General features: G+C 39.6%; 1 protein-coding gene across 1 annotated transcript in view; it reads left to right on the forward strand.

Annotated features, from left to right (window-relative positions):
* Positions 1-23345, forward strand: part of IYD (iodotyrosine deiodinase) — a 108975-nt gene extending 85630 nt beyond the window's left edge. The window contains exons 5-6 of the mRNA XM_064649112.1: positions 22418-22458; positions 23170-23345. Coding sequence (XP_064505182.1) covers positions 22418-22458; positions 23170-23185 — 57 coding nt within the window. The 3' untranslated portion in view covers positions 23186-23345. The remainder of the gene's footprint in view (positions 1-22417; positions 22459-23169) is intronic.
* The last annotated feature ends 308 nt before the right edge of the window (positions 23346-23653 follow it).

Genomic DNA, 23653 nt, shown 5'->3' on the forward strand with positions numbered 1-23653 from the left:
CATTACTAACAAGGTTGAATAATGCAAAAAATGCACATCATTTTTTTTTTATTCTATAGATGTACCCATTTTGTGTCTGCCCACCAGCAATGTTAACCAATATTTTGATGCACCTACTTTTGAAAAACACCTTTTACATATTCCCATGTATTTCAGGAAAAAAATATCCTTTACATACGCAAAGCATTTGCTTTGGAAGTGCTTACATATTAGTCAAATCAGGGGTGATAATGTCAAACAGAAAATAAAACTTACTTGGCCAGTGATGCTGAAACGCTATGGCTTGAATCTCAAGTATCTGTTCTGACTCCATAAAATAATATATTTTTTAAAAAAAATTAATACATTTGAAAAGCAAATACCTTAAACTTCCTGATCTACTCATAATCTGGCAGAAAATTAAGTTCATCAGCTCTGGGCAGAAATCAGATTGAAGAGGTTTAATTTTGGTTTTTTTGGTCAGAGGTGAGTATACTGCTTGTGAACGGAAAGAGTTTGATACCACAGCCAAGGGCAGACAGTGAGTATGTAGTGGTGTTCCATCAGCAACACTGCCACTGATGGAGAGAAACAGCTGGATGCAACATATAACAAATGCTCCATCAAATTGGCAGTAAACAGTGTTTATAGGACTGATTCTGGAGCACACTGGATGAACATCTATCATATCTAAACAAAGCTCTTCGCAAGTATTAAACCTCAGGTTATTGGGCTGAGAGCTACTTGCAGTGCAGTACATTACATTTCACAGCATGAATGAGTGAGACAACAGGACAGATTAAAAGGTGAAATTAGTTTTTAGGCAAAATGTCATTTTTCCAGAATATTATTCATTAAGTGAAAAGGCTGTTCCACAATCTGAGAAATAATACTTCAAGCTTCTCAACTAAGAAGAAAACAATGTTACACTGTAACAGGCTTTGGATTTATTTGAAGAAGCAGTCCAGAAATTCTCCTTTTTAATGCCTCACCTCCTTGATGATAGTTGTGTCTCTGGACTTAGGGCAGCATATAAAAAAAGCAAGTTCCTTGGGTGACATTTTTCATTAGCAATTTTTATTGCCCTCATAACAAATAAAAAGTGATAAAGTCTCACAGTGACTTCTCTACCATTAACAGTTTTTCTATGTTTGAAAGCTAACAAGACTGGAGATTTTCACTTTTATGGAATGTTATTAGCTACAAGACTGAATAATTTGCCAAATCTGTGGAAGAAAATAATACTCAAGACTTAATGGCTCTTAGAGTTCTTTCTGGGATTAGCTTTGGTTTTCTTATTTAGGAGGTGTCTACCTCTGAGCTAAGGTAACTGCGTACTGTATGTTGACATCAGTGGCATTCCTAAGTGTCAGGAAAGGAGACTGAACAATATTAATGGGCTGACAAAATTACTGAAGACTGACATGGGAGCTGGTTTGTTTTTTTTTTTACCTCACCTTCTTTTTCTGCCATCTCCTGTTTTCTGTTTGGCTGTTGCATGTTACAGAAAGAAACAGGTAAAGAATCACTTGTCTAGGATCAATGTAAGATTCTAGAGAGATATGGAAACAGGAAATTTCATGTGAATACAAGACTTATGCATTGCCCATCCATCTCTGCAATTTCACCAATAAATTCTAAATTTCAATCAATTCATCAGAAGTAGAAGCTGATGGTACGTACCTAAAAAATGTCATGAAAATTCATTGCAAGGAAGAAGACAAAGGGGAAGTTTGACTTCAGTCCTCATCTTACCTCTATGATCTGCAAATGTTACTGTCAGCACTCATATCTAAATCAGCTGTGATGTGTGCTGTTTTTACCAGTCAAACAGGTAACATTTGTGGCAGGGAAATAGGAGTATTGTGAAAATAAGGGCAAGAGCATGGAGTAGGTGATACTGAGAAACTAGGTTGATTACTGTGAAAGAGACTTTGGTATTTAAGAGCAATATGACAGTGCAGTGGGAGCTTTGATTAGTAAGATGGGGGGATAAAAGTCTTTTAGTGACTACATGGATATGTAGAAAACATGACAGCCTTGTGGTAGCAGGGTTCATGGACAAACGATTCTCTGGCAGTGCTGTCTGGATAGCAGCTTGGATCTGTAATACTATTTCATTTTTTGCACATTTACCTCCTTAGTCACCCCATCCCCTTATCTTTTTTCTCCCTTTTCTGCTTGACAAACTTCCTCACGTCACAGCCAAGGTAGTCATAAGTCAGCTGAGAAATGAATAACTTCCTTCCCCTTGGAGCACTAGCACGCTGCTGCTATGAAACACTTAGGTTGCCTGTCTTCCCAGCAAGAGAACAGCAAGTACACAATGAAATCCAACAACCTCACTGCATCTCTTCCCTTTGAAAGAGCTACTCAGTGGCTACAGGGATTGGGGGTTTTATACTCTTGATGAGTTTTGCGAGTTTTTACCTGTAGGATTTTTTTCAAGTAAAGTTTTCTCACAAACTCCATGTTTTCAGATATTTCTATAGAACCTGATGTTTTTTTCTGAAACACTGCAACATTTCTGAGCTGATGATTGCAAAGAAATTAGATATCAACAGCTCTAAAACTATGTGAATCTATAGAAACAGAACAAAATACAGAATCAAGGAGGAGTTTTAAAGCAAAGTGAGAGTTCAGAATAGAGCATAGGATCACAGCAAGGCTGGTAAATTTTAAGAAATGTAGGTTGCATAGCAAGTCTGGCCTCGAGATTGCATGGCCCATCTTGGAGATGTCAGTTTGTCATTCTCTGCCCAGTTTCACCTAGTTAGGAAAGAGGCTAGTACTCCTGTCTTCAGAAATGCAATCTTACTGATTTAGCTCATCTTTTCAGAGCATTTTGTGATGCACAGCTAGAAGGCACTGTAGAAATGTAAATGACTGTTTGGGAAGTAGTATAGTTCCGTTACAGCTCCTGGGAATGAGTGCACTGAGGTCTCTAAGACAAAATGGAGTTCATGTCAGCTGTTGAATAAAACAAAGAAAGAATATAATGGTGGAAATGGATGAGGAGAAGAAGAAAGTATGCAAGGTATAAAGAAAACCATGGGTGAATGACATCTGCCTGGGAAAAAGAAGTTGGAGGTGAATGAGGGAAGGCAGTCCACAAATGGAAGGGTGTACTCACGCAGTGGTACTGTCTACCTGTTCTTGGTGGCATACAAAGGTGAAGCTACATCTGAATGCAGAGATGGTGCCAGGTCTTGTCAGAGAGAGGAGGCTTCAAGTTCATCAGCTACTGGCACCTTGTTTGCTCCTTGGCTGACATGCAGCTCATGTGCCCTGAAACAGAAACAAATTGTTTTACAGCCTTAGGCTGCTCCTGTAACACAGTGAACTTGACACAAATCTGTTCCAGTGTTACTAAGCTGGAGCAAGTAGGCAGTAGCTCTTGTTTTCCTATCTCTGTAGTTACTCTGCTTTCCTTCTCTGACTTGACTGGTAGAAACAACATAATTAAAAAATGGGTCTAAACTTCATTCATGATAGACCTTAAGAAAATTTCCTGAGTGTAAGTCGAGGTGATTTAGAGAAATCACCTTTCCTTAACTGGAGGTGTTTCAAGAACATGTTAATAGCATATAAATTAAAAACGGATTGAAGGCTGCAGCTTTAACACCAATGCCACAGGAAGACAAGCCAGTGCAAGATCAGGCAGGTGTGGAACTAAAATCAAAGCAATGTCAGGCTGATTAAGAATAAACCACATCAGAAGTCCAACTGGTAAGAGACTTAATCATTCAGTCAAATAAGGTAGGGAATACACCACTACTTGTAGAAATTTTTGTGACAGGTTCAAAATGGAAGAAAGTCCAGTTCAACATGCTGTGGTCCTCAGAGGAAAGATGAAGACTAGACTTATCTGGGCTAAATAAGAGCAGATATGGGGATGCCTGGTGGCTGAGGGTAAGTAGTTTACTCTTCTATAGCACAAGTTTTTGGTTTTTTCTTCTTTTTTTTTTTTTTTAATTTCTCCTTTGCCTTTGTTGCAGGAAGTGTCTTAACTACAGCAGTAGACTAGCTTATATTTGTATTATTCTTGTTTCATTCTGTTCCACAGAGGGCTGTGTTGTCAAGGAGCTCTAAAACATGCGCTCCACATTTTTCAGGATGGAGAACACTTCTATTTGTTGGTCTGGCAGCTGCTGTGTAAGCTTTTCAGTCCTTTTTAATCACTCTGCCTCCTGTAGCAAACTACTGTGAATTACTTCTTTGGGGCTCATTATCCAGACTCCTTTACTACACTTGAGAAGGAACAAGAGGTACTGAAGAAAACCCAAGGGGATATCCCCTGCCTAATGAAACTCTGTTGTGCCTGCATAGCCACAGTGCCAAGAGGAGGATGGAAGGGTCATGGCTGGGGTGTGTTGTGTTCTGGATGATAGCACATGAGAATGGATCAGAGCAGCAATGAAATTGCTTTGCATGACACTGGAAGTCAAGTTGGCTCTGAATGATACCAGGAAACAGAAGGATAAGGACACTGAAAACTTCCTTTACCCACATCCTCACTTAGCCTGCAGTGCTGAAATCATTGACAACTGAAAGAGCAGTAACTGGAAAGAGGAAGGAAAATGTCCAGTATCTTTGCTTTTTCTTAGTGTTTTCTCTGATTCTAGGGAATCTGACCTTAAGTAGTATGCCAAGGCAGGGAGGTAGAGCTTTTCATAAGCACCAGTCACCCTAATTGACAGAAGGAAATGAGATTGTATGCCCTTTTATTCCAGTTGAAGGATATAACTTACCTAGATACTGCAGATTTAGAGTGAAGAGCTATCAAACTGAGATTTTGAATGAGGCTCTGTTTACCCCTCTCACTTGGCAGATATGGGGGCAGCAAAGATCCTCACTTTTACAATGGAAAAAAGATTCTTCTCTGTTCTGCTTTGTGGTTATTGCATGCTGATTAGAAACCTGCTCAGAACAAGTTTTACAATATAAGGCTCTTCTCCGTCAGAAGATTTTACTGAATTTTCTTAGTAAAGTGCAGGAAACAGTAGGAAAGAAAGCAATTACAATAAACGCTGAAGCTTCCAACTCAACCCAATGCATGGTGCTGTTCCAAGTTTTTTCTTCATTGAAGCTCCAGGAATTTGGACTCATTAAACATGCTAATCCCAAGATTGCTTTTTAATTGTAGTTTTTAACTCACCTGTTGTGCTACCTGTTGCTCTATCAAAGTTGTGCTCACAGGAAAAAGCATGAGAAAAAGAATGAAGGAAAATCTGTTTCTGTGGTCTCAAGGTGTGGGGCAGTCGCTGCCTGGAACTCTCTTGCTGGTTTAAGTATCCTGTGAGAGTGTGACAGACTAAAACAGTTACATCTGAACAGACTGGGCTGTGAACATCTTTATGAAGATACAGAGGTTCTCTTACAGGTACAGTGTGTTCTTGCAGCTAGCTGCATCAATATGAAGAGTGCAGAGAGGCACACCAGCTGTGCACAACTGCACTAAGTTCAGCAGCAGAGCATTTAAATGTGAACAAGGCCCTCATTTTGGTCTCGGTCCTTTCCTTCTCTCCCCGGTGAATTAATAAATCTGCTTTGTTGCTGTTTATGTGATACAAGTGGGTGAGAATTAGTTACTAGTTTGGGTTATTAACTTGGGTTCATGAATAAACAGAATGACTGCTGCCAGAGAATTGTGCATTAATTACCCTTGAGCTCTGCTGATGGAGAAACAGCTAATATAACAGAAATATACCAAGAGCTTTTGACTATTGTTTTATTATTAATAATATTGCTAAAAGGAGCAAAACTGGAAAAAACTGCTTTTCTTGTCTGTCTCTGGACTGTGAAGGGGACTGCAATTCAGGTTACCTCCTCTAGAGAGTGAATGACAGATGAGTTGTAGTTACTTTTCTTTTTGTTATGATCATTACTAGCCACTCAAAATGTGCTTCTGGCTCCCCTGTGGAGAGAACAGATCCCATTCTGATATCCGGACACCCACTTGTCTTCCACAAAACTGGTAACTGTGGATGTTCATCTTAGTGCCAGCTCTGGTAATGAAGCAGTTAAGCAGACCTGCTGAAAACCCAAGAGGAGTGTACTGATTAAACACTTTAGTTTTATCTTCTACTGTTCTTCTTGCCTGGTCTTTTTCACCTTCTTCCGGCCTTGGCAGTCCGTGCTCTTGTGTTTTTCTGAAAAAGCTGGACGGGAAATTAGTAAACACTTCATTCAGTTCAACATATGTAAAGGAAGTGGAAACAGCTGGGGACCAAAGGGAGAATGTGGCTGGCAAGGCAAGTTGTTATTTTTATACAGAGCTGACCAGTGAGGTCTCTTTGTGTAGAGATGTCACTCGGCCCAGTTTTATCTTGATGCCTCCTAATTGTCCTCTTGCCTTCAAGCATTTTGTCTTACACACCTGTGTGTTTACTCACTGTGATCCACTGCAGCTTCTCCTTATCTCTCCCTTTCCTCAGCACTTTTCTCTTCCTTTTCCTCTTCTACAGCTGTTGCCACTCCTACAGATACCAGGGGCAAAGGGAGAGGTCTGGCCCAGCTTTGTCTGTCACCTTCCCAGCCCTTCCTCTTCCTGAGGGCAAGAGAGCCTAGGGTGAAAGCTGGTCTGAAGAAGAAGAGCCAGCCAACATCTGCCCACTTTGAAGAGGCAAACCAAACATGAGTTGAGAGGAAATTACTAGGCAAGAGAGAGGACAGGGTGTCCATGATACTCAGGGAAATGGTCTCATTTAAATGATTACCTTGAAGTCATAATGAGACAGGACTGAAAACTTTATATGTGTGATATTTTCTACTCTCTATTATTATCTATAATTATATTTATGTATTACATTATAATATATTCTAGAGTGATAGGTGATAGAGCAGAAACTCATAATCACCTGTTTTGTGAAAAGAAAGAGGCTTGAGTGATTTCATTAGGAAAACATATCTTACTCTATTAGAAGAGAAAAAAGTAATGTAGTAAGTGATGCTGTATCAAGGCAAATAATAAAATTCTCTCCTCTCTTTTCCCCTGTATGTTCAAAAATTACCTTCCAATCTATTGCTGCTTATTTCTAGTAATTAATTCAGCTCAGTAGACTGACACATTTTTGCCTGTCTCACACAATGTGGGTGAAGCAAACAGATACACTTGGGCCTTGATTATACCAAGGCCACTTTATATGGCTAGAGGGATAACTCTTGGTGTTTTTATTCAAACATCAAAGACCAAGGCCATTCTTGTTATTTCTTCCTGGTTTGCTAAGGAAAGTGATTTAACTGCAGAGCTCCTATTGGTCTTTTATTACTGTTGTGTACAAGCCTTTACAAATTCCTGGGAACTGAAAAACACTTCCAAACAAAACATGATTTTGATTGTTGGCTTCTGTGTGAGAACTTTGTAGGCTAATTCCTATGTCAAAGATCACATAAGACTTATCCAGACTCAGTACAACAAGACTTAACTATTTTTTTTCAGCATTGACTCTGAAGCTGGAGCTCAGCAGCCTTGTGAAGAGAGGAGAAATGAGGCCCAGAGCCATCTCACTGACTCTGTTGCCACATGAGTCTTTAAAAAAGTCTTAATTCTGACAACCTCCCTGACATAGTTTCAGACCATTTCATTGTGTCACTGACAGTATTTCTCAAAATCTATTTTAATGTGTTCTAATACCTTATTTGTTGAAATATATTTAGTATCTTCTAAAGCTCGGTAATAAAATTGTTATTTTTACATATTTCATGTGTAAGGGTGGCCTTTTGGTTATCCGGTACCTTTAAGTGAATACAGGAACATTAAGCCTAATAGTCACAGCAGTTACTTTACCTTTTTTTTTTAATGCTTTTGATGTGTTTACTTGTTATGTATTTATTATATGCAATCAAATGCCCCAAGAGCAAAGAGCAAATATGTTAAGCTCGTGCAATAAGTAAAGCTAGTGCCAGTATAGTTTGCCACTGCTTTCTTTTAAGCTGGCACGGAACTTAACCCTGGTTGGTGCACTTCTTTTTTTTCCTTTCGTTCTATTTAAGGATCCTAGGTTGCAGAAATGCTTTTGTCAGTAGTAATATGCTGTTGTTATTGATGCCAACTAATTGCTTCATTCCTAAATTCAGACGTTTTCCATTTTAGAATTCTTTGATTTCCTATCAGTCAGATGGTAAAAAGAGGAGAGAGGTTCTGTAATAAAACTTTCAAAGAACCAACAGAAAATAAATCCCTTTAAAGTCTAACAATGTCTAACAAATTCTTTTTAGTTCAAAGGGACAAATTACCAGCAGTCTCTGAAAAACCAGAGAACGTAGAAGGCTTCATTATAGCCAACGATGTCAGGAAATATTGACAGATCTAGTTCTGAGGCAGAATTTCCTGCTTCCTGTCTTGATGGATAAAATACTGACACACTAAATTCATCTGTTCACTTTGAATATGTGCTGACAGAAGCAGTCTGACTTTCAGAGCAGTATACACTACAGGTGTACACACTTGGGATGTCCCTGATTACACAGAGCAAGACTCTTGCATCCTGTTTGGCATCCCTAGCATTTTACAAGAGGAAAGCACAAGCTGTCATAGACTCATGATGGCAGAGGTATGAAGGTGACACCCAGCTTTGTGTGCTTGCAGGAGAAGGAACATTGTCTCCTGCCAGCCTTAGCCCATTTCTGTCTGGATGAGAAGTTAGCTCAGTGGCTAAAGTTTAAAAGTGGTAGTACAAAGTGGTTTCTGTCACTTTCTCCATATTTTTTTGTCATTTGTTACCAACTGTCTGCATCCTCTTGGTCTTCTTTCTTGAGAACTAATTATGATCATATGAAAAGCTTTTAAAGAAAGAAATCTAAACCTGACTTGACTGTAGCAACATAATATACCTAAAAATTTATTGGTTTGTTTTGTTTTTTTTTTCTTTTGCAACTCAAATGGTTTTAATTAGTCCTAAAAATATCAGCCAACTTCTTACTACCAAAAGATTTTGGTTTTTTCATTAACTGGGCACCAGTAGCATTGATCACACTTACCAGACTGTCTCACCCCAGGCTTTCACAACTCCCAACAGTTACTGCATGCTGGAATGATGGATCTATTGGTGGAAACCACTGCTTAAAGCGGAAGTGAGCAGGCAAGAGAGATCCCTCAGGAACATTTTCTGTCTGTAGGCCTTTAGAAAAGCTTGATTTATAGGAAGCAATACATTTGCATTTAAGCTGTCTAGACACGGGTGCCTACTTTGAATTAATTTTGATGGGAGTTAGGCCCTGGGATGCTTTCCAAGTGCCAAAATACCAAAATACCAAAAAAAAGAAAAAAAAAACTTCCATAAGAAGATAACATTAAAGAAGCAGCAAAAGTTTGGGGTATGGCTGTGGTTGTTGACACTTCATGTACATATAAGCTATGCATCTGAAAGCCAATCAAAATGCCTAACATGGATAAGAGTGTCAAGGAATACTACTTCATTTGTCAACATCCTGGGCAGCTGTTGTTAGACTCTAAAGAAGGAGCAGAGAAGGCACAAAAAGGAATGAATCTAGATGTAATGTCTCTTTTGGACTGACAAATCTGTCCTCTTCTGCTTCTGAGATGTTGTAAGCTTAATGAGACTTCAAATAGCTAAAAATCTGTAATTAGAGCCGTCTTCTGAAACATGCATTTGTTTCCCTGATGCTATGCAGGAGAGTTCCTGTTTTCCTGTTGTTTCCTGTGGCATAAACATTTATTTTAAATTTCTTTTGTCATCTTGGTAGAAGCTGTCTGGAGGAGACGTGCTTTCATGTGGCTTTCTTCCTTCCCGCTGCTGTTTTGTTGCCTCAAAGGCAAACGCAGGATATTCCTCTTCCAGTTCCTTCAATGCCTCTCCTTCTTCCAGTATCTCTGATCAATCAATCTGCAGTGATGTCAGCATTTCCAAAGAACTGATATAATTATTTGAAAGGTATGTAGAACAAACTGGCCCTGAGTTTCCTAGAAAAGGTTGAAACATTCTTCAAGCTTGTATAGATTACAGAGGATTTGAACAATAATGTAAGTAAAGTATTTTAAGTACTGTAATGTAAGTATGATTCAGATGATAGTAAAATGAGATAAGGATGAACATCAAATTGGCATAACTTATCTAGACCCCTTGGGGTCAAGAACAAGTTTGGCAAAACCCTCATAAGGATTTTTATCAACTGGGACAGTCCAGATAAAATTAACTCTCTTTGTACAATCTCTGATCTGTACAATCTCTCAAGTCCTTTCCTTGTTCTTCTGTGACACTAAATTATATGACTCGAGTGGCTTAGCAGGTGCTATCCTGTATCAACACTAAGAATGTGAAAGATGAGAGAACTTCAATTAGCTGCTGGTGTGCACTGATGATCATATTTAAGATTCTAAGTTACCTTTCATACATAATTTCTTTATGGGTACATAGCACTCATCCATACTGAGCAGTCCAGTGGGTAAGCTGTGCTAACAAAGCATTAATAGGAAAAGTCTCATAGGTTCATAAACTGAGAACTTCAGAGAACCCACTTTAAAATTAGCTCACAGGTGTATTCCCACAAGAAGTGCTTGGCCCGATTTACTGCATGACCTAATGACTCATGACCACATGGTTAAACACTGTTGGACAATCTAGCTTAACTTTTTAATAGTTGCAGTAAATCATTTAAGTAAATCTTGAAAAAGGCAGGTGAAAAGAAAGAACTGCTTGGTTAAGGCTACTACAACCTCAAAAAACATGAAAGAGTGAAATGAGGAATCCTGTCTTTTGGGATGACTTGTGAAGTCCATAGGATTAACAAGGGAAGTGCTTTCTGAAGGCTGTTACTGATGAAAGCACAGAACTTTCAGGTCAGAAAAAGGAAGGTGGAGGTGGTGTGCTCTGTGTGTGTGCCTTACTGTGAAGAAATGGGCAGGAAGTATACTGACAGATCCTATGGGTTTATCTCCTATGAAGAATTTCATGGCTGTAGCTGACCTTGGCCTTCATTCGGTAATGCTCTTTCTTCTGTAATGCTGTTGGTGAATCCAAACTTGGTTTGCTTCAGCATCCTGTGAAGCAGAGAAGATAGTGGTAGAAAGGAAATATCAATATAGTAAACAGAAAACAGGCAGGACAGGTTTTAGATAGATGTACCCATGATGAACTGAAGGGCATATATTAGAAGAGGTAGTGATCCAGTGATTTGTTATTAATTAATTAACACCTGTGGGTAATTAACTTCTTTGCACGAAAGTCTATATTTCAATATAAAGAGATGCAGTCTGCGAAATAGAAGTGGATTTTGTTTGTGATGCAGTTATCTTGCAGCTGTTTACTACGGCATGAAGACTGCAATATGGAGGAAAGGTTTTATTTGGTCTTAGTCAAGGTTTCAGTACATAGCTGGTAAACCAGCTTGTATGATACCTGAGAAATTTTGGTTATTTTGAAAACCTGGCTTCTCCTTTTATCAAGCAATCTCTACCATATTCCTCTTCTCCTTCTGACCAGAGCATTGTCAGTATGTTAGCCTACCTTCCTAACTGCAAATGGAAGTTTTCTTTGTGTCTCTCCCCATGAATCAAATTTTCTGTCCCAGTTTAGGGCAGCTGATGTGATAGCAAACTAACTATAAGTGTTCTTTTCCATAAAGATCTTACCATAAAGATCTCTTCTTAGGCTCTGGCATTCCCACGGTATTTATAGCAACTGGCAGGGGTGTCTGGTCTTTCAGTATAGTCCGTTTTTGGAGTGGGGGGTGGACACGAGGCTCTGGTAGAGGAGAGCAGGGAATTGGGGGTGTGAGTGTGAGCAGTGGGGAGGAAAGGGCTGCCTATTGCTCTGCAAATTGGTGCTACAGCTCAAGGAGAAGAGGCAGCAGAGATTGAAGTGGTTTAGATAGTTGGGGTGTCAGTGGGCTGTTTGACCAGGCAATAACACAGCACCTCCGTGCAAAGCCCCTTCAGTTGGGTTAGGTCTGAGTATTGACAAGTGAAGTAAGACATAAATACAGCGTGGGTGTCAGCTGCTCCTTGGTACCTGCCTGGGTATGTGTTCTTACTACCTGATAAATTTTATCTCTGTTTCAGTGATGATTCACTCTACCTGAAGGATAATGTACCTCATGTTTACTACAGAGAAGTGGCATGTAAATAAGCAGTTAATGCAAATTAGCTGGCAAAATGCAGTACTACTTATAACTCGAGAAATGTGACTTTTCTTAAAGGCTTAACGTATTTTTCAGTGCTATAGTGGTTGAAAGGTGTGTCTCCCCTTCCTTATGAGGCTTCTTTACCAGAAGCAGTAAGGTGTGGAAGAAGATAAATGACAGAGTAGGAAGGAAAAGTCATTATGAAAGAGTTTATCTCTGTTGCTTCCATTACCAAAGCAGGTGAGTGTGCCATGAAGCCATCAGGTATCAGGTTCAAAATAAACAGGAGATAACATTTTCACACGCTGCTGCATGTTTAAGTTATGTAATCCTTGGCCACAGCATGTCTTGGGGTCCAGAAGTTCTCAGAGCTTCAGAAATGGGCTTTGAGGGTTTAGAGATGAAAAAAGCCTTGAGATTTAACAGGCACAAATATACCTACCATGGCTCAAGGTGTCTGTCATAAGCAAATCCCTAGAAACTGAGTACAGACTCATGCAGAATGTCTGGGCTTTCTGTGCTCATTTCTCAACCACGCTGTTAGATGGTACATTTGTACTATTGCATCTATACTTGGAGAAGATGGGGGTATCTTGTACTGTTTTAACTGTTGTTATGGGAATCTGGTTTTTCTGTGTGAGTGAAGCTGCAAGAGGCATTTGAGTACTGGCATATGGGGTAGGAATAGAGCAACAGGGTGAATCAACAGTTCATTCTAAGATCTGAAGACATGAATGTAGTAGAAAATATTTTTAAGTACAATCTTTAATAACAAAATCAAAGTTTATGTTTAAATCCCATATGACAAAGAATACTTCTTTGGAAGAATTGCTTTTTTGAGAGTTCAGTGACTTGTTTTAAGCAAAAAAACCCACTGTTTAGATTTTGTATACATGGGAAAAAACAGGCATTCAAACTTGTCATAAGGAAGTTTTTACTAGTCTGTAGATACCCACTAAGTTAATTTAACTGGGACTTCATATCCTGTTGTGCCAGTTGTGCAAATAGGAAAACTATGATGCTGCTTCTAAAGATTTGCTAAGAATGTTATCATTTTGACATGAGGTCTTAATGGTTTGCACACTGCAGGCATCAGGCTGGAAGAAACTTGGGTGAACCTGCTTCCAGACAAAGAATAGGAGGTTTCCCAATTATTTTAAACACAGGGTAACTAGGACGAAGTAAGATATTATCCTTTCTCTTATAGTTAATGGACTACAAGTCATTTTTTTGCACACAAGGAGAGGGGGAAGAGGACAGTTGCACAGACTAACATTTCTTGGATCCCCTGTTGTGATGCAAGCAAGAAGAGTAGCAGATAAGGTCATGTGGTAGTGTCAGTTGACAGACACATCTGTCTTCAGGCTGGTCAGCAGGACAAGTGCAAACTGCAGACAGTAAGTCTCTAAGACAGGTTATTGAATACCTTATCTCCATGCTATAGATCAGCTAAGGAGAAAGAAGCCAGGAAGGTTTTCTTGGGCTCTAGAGCCCTTCATATCTCTTGCCCAAGACCTGCACAAGCACCTTGCTGCCCCGTTGCCTTTTGCTGGGGTATCCTGTGTCCTAACTAAGACTTATAGTCCTAAGGAGGAAATTCTGCAAACCTGCACCCAGCACCTTCCCTGGTACCTTGGTCCCTCATCTCTAAACAGCTTCTCTAAATGACTTCAAGGACTCTTAATGTCAAAATCCTGGGATGTGGTGTCCTGGGAACAATTTCTAACCACAAGAAAGAGCCTTCCTGTCCCAGGCCAATGCTGTTGCTGGTCCCTCTTTGCAGCAAGATGGTGGGAATAGGGTTCTGCTTTTTTTACCTGCATAGTGACACAAACAGAGCTGCCGGAAAGGAGGCCATAAATGCAGCACTGATAGCTGAGGTGGGGAGTTCAAGAGTCTCGTTAGAACAGGAGTGCCATAGGAAGGTGAAGACTGCACTGTTCATCTCTCAGTCTTCTCAGAGGCAGCAGCCTTGCTTGAAGCTGAGGAGATCTGAACCTATTTGCTCCTGTGCAACACCCGCCTCATTTTAATGTCCTACCTATGATTCTCCTATTGCTCTGTTGTTCCCAAAGCTCTGGATGCAAGTATAAGAATTAGGACAACTTGGGACAGGACAGGGTTGAGGGCTGACAGTTTAGGAAATTGTGAGAGCAAGGGGAAGGAGGATAAGGAAGGGTGACATCTTCTCAGCTTCCCTATATGCAAGGTTGCTAACATAGCGCAGGTGCTAAATCAATGATGAGGTTCTCAAACCTTAATGCTTTTTCTGTCTCTCTCTGATTCAGTACATGAGCACACAAGCATCTGCATTACCGTTGGGACCATATGCTTAGAGCTGTAGAGTGAATGGGTCGTGAAGGAAGACAAAGGAAAACAGCAGTTTCTAGACAGGAGGCAACACACAATTGCAAAGAGGCTTGTGTGCCATTCATTATCATGGTTCAAAGGAACCATGATGGGAAATGTGCAGGTTTGGTAAACAAACCAATAGCACTAAGAAAATACCCAACTACATATTACCAATTTTGACTCCCAAGGGAAACTAACTTCCAAAACATTGTCATTCAGCACAAATCTTAGAGGCTGTGCTGGTTTTGCTTGGTAAACATTCCCTTATTTAAAAAAGGCCATTACTAGTGAGGAAAGAAAAGGCCAGATATACAGTCGCTGTGAAGTGAAAGCCCCGGGGCAGAATAGCTGACGTTCACTTAAAACCCTATAATTCTGCTAGAGAAGAAAAGAAAATGCACTGAACTGGTAGATGAAAGGTACTCTTTTCCTTGTCTTCATGTGAAAGGTCAAGCAGAAAAAAAAATAAGGAGGTCAGAAATAAATAGGAACAATAAAAATAGTCTTTAAGATACTGCAGTGTTAACACAGTGCTTTTCTTCCTGTAGCCTGATCTCACTGCAGAAAAAACCCCTGGGAACATGCCAAAGCATTAAAAGCAATACAATTGCATTTCGAAGGGCAAGAAAAGCAGACTGTGTGGGTAAAGTGCTGTGCTGTTCACCTTTTATCTTTCTGACAGTCACTCAAGTATCTTCTTTGCTATTATAAAGGGTGCTATTTTGAGGCCACTTATGTTGCTTGGGAGAGTTATTTGAACAGTATCTATGCATTGCTGAGGTAACTTTAATTGGGTTGCTGTTTAGGTGATGCAATTAAACTACTGACCTTCTGATAGCAAAATATCCAAATGAAATAGTCTTGTTTGGGTAAGGGCTGTTAAAATGTATAGGGATTATATATAGTATTATTGACATACTTCAGGTTTATTGACCTAACCTTCTGGAGTTACCTTTTGTAACACAGAAAAGCTCCTCTGTGCCTTGCATTCACTTCACAGTCTTTCTTACCCCAATTTGTCAGGGGCAAGAGCTCAGAGCATCCTTTGCTCCCTGTTTAGTGAGAGAAGTCCCCCTGGAATTGAGCATCTCCAAAGAAATTCAGTTCTTCAGTTGAACCATGTCATAGGGTTTCGTTTTAACTTGCAGAACAACCTTTCAGCCATCTCTTTTAGGAGGAATCCCAGGTCAGATGCAGAGCATTTGATTCTCAGTTTTATATAAAGAATTAACAGCAGCTACATTTTTCCCACAAATTAGATACGCACAGTTAGAAGAGCTTCTCATGCCACCTTGCTAGTTTATTAACACAGAAGTATTTGTGCATTTACATTGGTGTTCTGATCAGACATAGATTATTTTGTAGTACTTTTCTGTTTGGAGTTAATCTCCAGGAAGGAGGGACAGAAGGCTGAGACCTAGAACATGACAACAGTGTGAAGAGGGTTTGTCACTTCATAGATATGACTGGCAGAGATTGAGACAAGTTAAATTAATTGACATTTTACTACCCAATATCTAAGGGCTACTTTCCATTCTCTACATTTTGACTAGCTTTTTTTCATCACCGCCCTGAAGATGATGTATGTGTCTCTGAAAAACACTACACCATCTAGTCTGCTTTCAACATCTATTTACCTGCACTTGATTCTCCACGGGATTCATATCTATGAGCAATCTGAGGAAAAGACTTCTCCTTGGTCTCCTGTGTGCTAGAGCTGTTTATCCTTCGTAATCTAACTTTTTTCTTTTTTCAAATCCTTGTTGTGGTGACAAATGGCAGTGGTTTTCCATCCTTCAGATATTGGGCATTTCTCTTGACCTGGCCAACTAGTTTGTTTCTTCCCTTGTCCTCCCTGTCCCTCCCCAGAACAACTCTTCTTGATAATTCATGATGCTTTCTGACTTCCTGAGCACGCCTGTTCCTTTTCCTGTGGGGCAATGAAAGCTTGTCCTACCTGGTCACTGTGAGTAGGCAGGACACAGTTTCAAGTCCTACTCTGAAGAGCTCAATTACAGGAGCCACTTTTTCTTTCCTCCTCCAACCCCAAGCTTTAGCGTGAGCCAAAAGAGAAATACACCTGATGGTGCTTAAAATAAATTTGTAAATTTTTTATATCATACTTTCACCACAACAGACTTTCAAATCCTGTTTTTGTGAAATGTACAGAAGCCTTCCAGTGGATCCAAGTCTGAGGTGAGTGTCTGTTAAACAAAACAAAATGTCAGAAAACAAAATGTAGTATGAGTTAGAAACAGACATCATCTTAAATGTTTTCTTCCCAGTTTCCTCTCAGACAGTAGGTTCTGTTGTCCCACACGTGAAACTTCTTATATGGCTGTTTTCCTGAGAAAGTCTTGATGGGCAGTAGCTTATCGCTTAGCCCTTTAAGTTCATGTTTTATCAAATCGTTACTTGTGAATAAGGTAAAGTGTGCTTTTACAACTCTAGTTTCCTGCCAGACTACCTAGGCATGAGACATGGTGACATGTCCAGAGGCCCAAAGCATTCCCCACAGTAGAAGACTCGATTCGGAGACTATGGACCACAAGATTAGAAAAAGTTTTGTCTTAGAAACTTGCCTAATTTTCCCCAAAAAGCTAAACTATGGAGTAGCACCAGGCTTGTTAGGATTATTCATCTTTTATATGGTCATCTTTTTGCTTAATCTATGAAAGTAATTACAGTCTGGAATACATATAATTTATGCAACATGGAATTGGAACTCCAGGGGAAAAGATACTACTGTTCAAAGAAGAAAGGGAAAGTGGAACATCTGGACAAAATCAGACAAGGATAACCAGAATACAAGTTGGTAGAATTGCCACAGAAGTTTTATTTTGCAAGAATTCCTAGGGTGAGCTCGTGGCCTTATTCATTTGACATGCCAATTACCCTTGCCTTTCCATCTATTTATATTTTGGCCTCCTATGGTGGCCTAGGTTGAGAAACATAGTTTGAACCCCTTCCACACTCCCATTATACAAACCTAATCTGTGCTGCCGGTCTGGGCCAGATGCCTGCAGCCAGAGCAGTGGAGGAGCAGTGTATAGGAGCAACCCCTCAGAAAGAAAATAATTGAAATAATTTCTGTACAACATTTCACAAGTCTTCGACCATTGCCAGAGTGGGATTAATCAGTTTTCAATAGCCCTGAGGAAATCAACATGCCTGGGGCCTGAGCAGTATAACCACAGAAACTTGTCAGTGCAGGGGGAAGGCCAGAGCCTTCACACCAAGAGTCAAACGAGCAGCTCTGGCTGCAAGCACCACCATTTCCCTGCGCTCCAGCTGCTCAAAGGCAAGTTTACAGAGCATATCCTCTGGATAACTCTAGACCCAGAAGTCTAGCCATCCATTGTACAGTCACAGAGGGGTCTTCTCTGCCCTGACAGGCAGCACGGCACCCAGGAGAGCCCCAGGCTGTGGGCCTCACACAGCCCTGCTGGCTGCCCTCCCAGAGCAGGGGCTTGTGGTATGCGCTTGGGGAGTCCCGAGGCTGTTTGGCACTGGAAGCAAACTAATGCAAAACACAGTCAAAGTGCTTTCATGTGAGCTCCTGAGGAGAGGCCAGGGCAGCTGTAAAGAATATGCATGGCCCAGGGTTTGTTTACAAGGGGAGAGAGAGAGAGGGCTGTTGTGGGAAATGGCCACATCACTGTTCCAGTGGTGCACTGTACCTTGTTTATATGATAGTGCCAAGTGGCAAGCACAGACACACTTGTGACAGAGCACCTTGGGAACTTCAGAGCCTCCTTTTGATTTTCTTCAAATCCTGAAAAGGGAGAAAGTTGTTTAAATTTGTACTACTGTCACTGCTCCTCAGCTGTTTGAACCTTTTCTCCATCCACTCATGTTTACTTCTCTCAGCAATAGTGAGTTTCTAGAGTTTATTAGAAACATCACAGGCAATGCCAAAGCTTGAAATTGAGCAGCTGAGGTCACTTGACTTGTTCAGTCTGGAGAAGGAGAGACTTGACAGGAGACCTCATGGTGGTCTACAGCTTCCTCACAAGGGGAAGTGGAGAGGCAGACATTGATGTCTTCTCTCTGGTGACCAGTGACAGGGAATGTTTTGGAATGGCATGAAGCTGTTTTCAGCAAAGTTAGGTTGGATATAAGGAAAAGGTTCTTCACCCAGAGGGTGGCTGGACACTGCAACAGGCTCCCCAGGAAAGTGGTCACAGAACCAAGACTTCCAGAGTTCAAGAAGCATTTGGACAATGCTCTCAGGTACATGGCGTGATTCTTGGATCTGTCCTGTGCAGGGCCAGGAGTTGGAGTTTGATGATCCTTATGGGTCTTTTCCAACTCAGGATGTTCTATGAATCTGTGAAATTCATGCTTGTATCTTCGGGTGGATGTTTTACTACTGAAGCTCTGGGTAATGTGATAATAGTTGTATTTGTAGCAATTTCTGTTGTCTGCAATTTTCCCTCTTTTAATGACACATTCATAAGTACTATTCCAGACTCAAATAAAAAGTATTTCTGTTCTTGTTTGATAAAAAAGTATCTCTGTTCTTTTTTAATAAGAGCTTAGTAAACATGGCACATTGTGTGAGCCCAGGAGTGTAAGAACTACTGGCTTTTCTATCCATACTCTGTGAATTTAATTTACCTTTTCAGATTAGTTTTATTCCCTGTGGGTACAACCTGGACTCCTCTGTAGTAATTATTTTTGATGACTCCACTAACGCCTACTGCTGAAGACAGAGATGATCTATTTCAGACTCCTCCGCTGAATGAATTTAGCCAACAATCCACTCATGACTCTGGCAGATGTTTTTGCTTTCTTTCTTTCCTTCAGGCCAGTAAAAACTTTATAAATCTTCACTCTATCATTCCAGAAATGTGATAACTTTCCCCCTTGACACCTGAAACATCTCACTGACCTTGTCTGCATACAGTAGAAGTGTTTGTACATACTACAGACCCCTGAGTTTAAAATTAATAAAACCTCAACATTTAGTCTTATAAAAGCTTGATTTAGATTAGACTAGGATCCACAAAATTAGGTTTTCTTAAGAATACTTACTCCTGGTGCTCATATACCCACAATTCAAAACCTGTCAACTCGATTACCTACTGTAACAATTCCAAATATTTATGTTGGTTGTCCCTGCTGTTTATATAACATTGTATCTCCCCTCCCTAGTATATGTGTTAGTAGCCATGAAGTTAATGGACTATTTTCAATAATGTCAGGACACGTCAGCCAAAGGTTCTATAGAAAATGCATGAGATCCTGCTCCAAATCAAGCCTGAGGCATGTTAACTACAATGCGTCCTTTGTCTCCTTTTCAAGATGCTAACTCATTCCTTGGTCTGCTTTCTTGTTGAAGAAGACCAGAGAGTTCAAAGAGGCTACCTCAGACTCCCTTTTCAAATGCTCTTTAAGGCTTGTCCTTCTTCTGTTTGTTGGAACAAGAAAGCATTTAGATATGTTGATTATTTTGAGGGAAAGAGTGAGGTGAATTGATTATTGCAGTCCAGCTCTCTCTAGACTAGTGGACACATTTTTTGAAACTAAGTTTTGCTAAGAAGCCAAGGGTTAATTGGTTATGGAGACTAAATTATCTTTTCACTTTATAATTTATTAGAAAATGTCACAGTGTTGTAACCAGAGGCTGTTAGAAGCCTTCATCGTGATGAATAATTTTGACATGATGCGACATGTCTGAGGAGGAATTTTTGAAATTGCTCTAATGTGAATAAATAAAATAGAGACTAGTATTCCAGAAAAAATATGTAAACTCAGAAAATTGCAAATGAAGACTGGCATAAACTTTTGTGGTTTGTTTTGTTTTTCTAAATTGTGAAGTTGTTGGAGTTTTTTCAAAGTAGTAACGTAAGAATTTTTAAATTTTTTTTAATTTTTTTTTTTTTTTTGCTTCTTATTAATACAGTGCTAATTGCAGCTTGTTTACAGTCCCTATAAAATAAAATTCCCATCAGGACAATACTCTATTTCAGTTTTCTTCACAAAGCAGGGGATGGTGATCTCTTTCTTCTGTCAATCTCCTTGTCATTCCTATCTCAGTACCATTCTTTGTCTTCTGCTTCTCAATAAGCCTGCAAGTTGTTTATGCAGAATTTGCAATATTTGACTCAGCAAATTTGTGTTGTACTTCTTGGACATCTTACTATCTCATACTTCCCTGGGTATTTTCTGTTTTCTGTGCATTCTCTGCAATTGCAAATCCAAAATGCTTGCATGAATTAAAAGTTGGTATTAGTGGATCTATGCAGTGGATTCATTCAGGTTCTGTGTTGTGCTGAGGAACAGCCATTAGTTTAAAACTCACAGAAATGGGAAAAATTATGAACACTGGCCAAAAAAGTCACCACCTCACAAAAGAGTAAGAATAGCTTGGTTAGGATGACTATTCCTGCAGCCACAACAGCAAAGTGTAATGAAAAGGAAGTATTTTTTTGCCTTCTCTTCTTTTAAGCTTTGTGAAAGAAAATATTTAGGCCTATGGCTTTGCTGCAGGATTTACTGATAATTCACATAAACCAATGTCTGGTTTTTCTGACTTTTAGATGGACTGAGTACCTGGAACTCAAGTTTTAGTTTGCAATAGTTATGGGAAATGCCTGCTCCTGAACAGGAGGCAGTCTAAGTCAGGAGCTGCTTTGTAAACCATTATACTTGTCCTAGTATACTGATGGAAGTAGTAGTAATTCAAGTGACAGCTGTAATGAGAGTACCATTTGCTTATAAAATGCCAAAAGGTGGAAATAATCATTAGTCACATGAAAAAAGGACTCCAATGGGATGAGATACCTGCGCTTATTACCCTTAAGCACCTATTTTATTAATAACACTGCTGTAAGCATTGTGTTTAAACTATCAATCCTCTATTAAGACTCAGAGCAAACAGCCAAAGCTGTAGGAGTCTCTCTACATTTCAAAAGGCACATTCTGCAGGACAGTATGCCCACTGGGAGACACCTGGGCAGCTAATAACCTTGAAATTGTCCATTCTAGGTCACCTATCCATAGGTCATTACTGCCTTAACTCACCTCCTCACCAACAGCCTGACCACTTTCACCTGTTGTGGGTTTTCCTAGGCGTGACAACTTGTATTCGAGAAATTTGATCCCATCTTGGATTAATGGGAGTTTTATCTCTGACACCCATGAGGCAGAGTTGAGGTTTTGATGATGTGTGAGAAGCAGCAACTGCTTCTGTATTGTCCATCTGCAGCTTTCTGGAATGATTACCTAGAGAGGGCATGGGTGCTCTTGACACAGAGAGCAGGTACGTAACATGAAAAGGTTCTACTTCTTCGCATCTACCTTGCAGAAAAGAACACTCCTTTAATGATTCCATAATTAAAAAGAACAGCAGAAGTAAGTCCAAACCTTTAATAGCTGCTCAGATTTTAGGCTGAGTGTTTGGGAATCTCCTAAGCCCCTACAAGTGTTTTCTGTGTCTGTCTGGCATAAGAAACTAGTAGTATTCTACCATTAATATTGTTACTGTAATCCTGTATTATTTGTCCATGTTTTACACAGGACTGTTCTGCTCCCTGAGGATTAGACTTTGGCTAGTGTTGCATTCTCATCAGTGAGGGATGGCTTGTGCATCTGGGTTTTACATCAGAAATGCACTCTCTCATTTGTGTGAAGCTCATTCAGAAAATTGACTGGTTTTTCAAAAGTGGGACAGTATAGTTTTATACCAATGGAGTGCCAAAGGACTTAAGTTCATGTGTCCTTGTTTCTGGTTACAGGAAAAGACATCAATACAGAGCACATGTGAAATTCTATCTGTGTAATGAAGTAAAATTCTTTGACTACACTGTTTCCAGTGTAAACTACTGAACTTGCAAACACCAAGTTGCGTGGGAGATAAGCCAAGGTGATGAAGTCCAAGCAAGATGAGGAAGCACAGAGACTGTAAACACATTACCTTCTATTAAAGGAAACATGTGTTGTAAAGATACAGACTCGCTTATTTTGGTAAGAATAAGCTTATTTTTTTCTGATACAGGTGGCAAATTCTCCAAGGAAAACATCTACAAGAGAGCAGAGGTAGGCCAGAACATTTAACAAAAGCCTCATTATCTGTTGTTCTGTAAAGCAGAGGACCAAATGCTGGTCTCTTAAAATTAGTGACAAAACTATCTTTTTTAATGGCCTAGGAGTTTATCCCAGGTGTTTTGCTACCATAGTGACAGTCTTATCCACACACGTAGAGAGCAGTTGGTTTAAATTAAGAACTGCTGTTATCAAGGTGCAGTTTTGGAACCAAAGGACAGCTAGAGCTAAATGAATTAAATGTAAGTATTACAAAAAATATTTCCCAGTACACGTTCCAGATGTAGACTAGGACTTCACAGGATACTGTGGGCATCATTGCAATACTTACAGATCACAGTAAATACAGCAGAAGTATACATAATACAAATAAGTTTTACCTTCAGAAACTTATGTCATCTAAGCCCGCAAGGCTCAGTGAGCACACTAATAGAAACCAAAATAAATGTATAAATTCACATACCTATACCAACTGTCTATAGGGCAAATGCTGAATATACTGTTAGAACAGTCCATTTGTTATAAAACTATGCCAGATATCAAGAATGGTAGATTTTCCTGTAGTTTCCTTCACAAAGAGACTGCATACAAAAGAAAACTGTTTCAACTTCTGTATTGTGGGAATATCCTAAGTTCTTATTTCTTTGTGTGCTGATTCAATAAGTACTAGTACCTGTGCTGATCTTTTTCTTTACTACTTTTCAGAACAAGGCTGTCCTGAGCTAATTTATGCTCTTCATTTGAAACATTGATGGCTGGCACTGAGAGCAAAATGAGAAAACTGGGCAAATTTTGGAGGTCCTGTTATCTTTAATATGTTCCTGGCAATGCCTTTCATGAGAATTTTAGATCTTCATGAATTTGAAAACAGAGGTAATAAACCAGATAAGTATAGTGAAAACTTGAAATAAAAGTGGGAATTTTAATTTGGATCTGAGATGACCACTTAGACTAACATATTTTAAGATTTTGTATTAATTCAGGTTTATTTTCATGTCTAGTTGTCATTAATTATACATAATACTGAATCCTACCATCAACTTCTGAAGCCTATGGAAAGCGAAATTTGCACTGATGCCTGTGGCTGTTCAGCTCAACCCATGCAAGCTACAGACACAGGTTTGCTTTTTTTTTTTTACTGTCATGGTCACAGGTATAAACTGAGCAATTATTTTTTGGATGTGCAGTT

This window comes from Pseudopipra pipra, chromosome 3 (genome assembly GCF_036250125.1).
Source record: "Pseudopipra pipra isolate bDixPip1 chromosome 3, bDixPip1.hap1, whole genome shotgun sequence".
Taxonomy (NCBI): domain Eukaryota; kingdom Metazoa; phylum Chordata; class Aves; order Passeriformes; family Pipridae; genus Pseudopipra; species Pseudopipra pipra.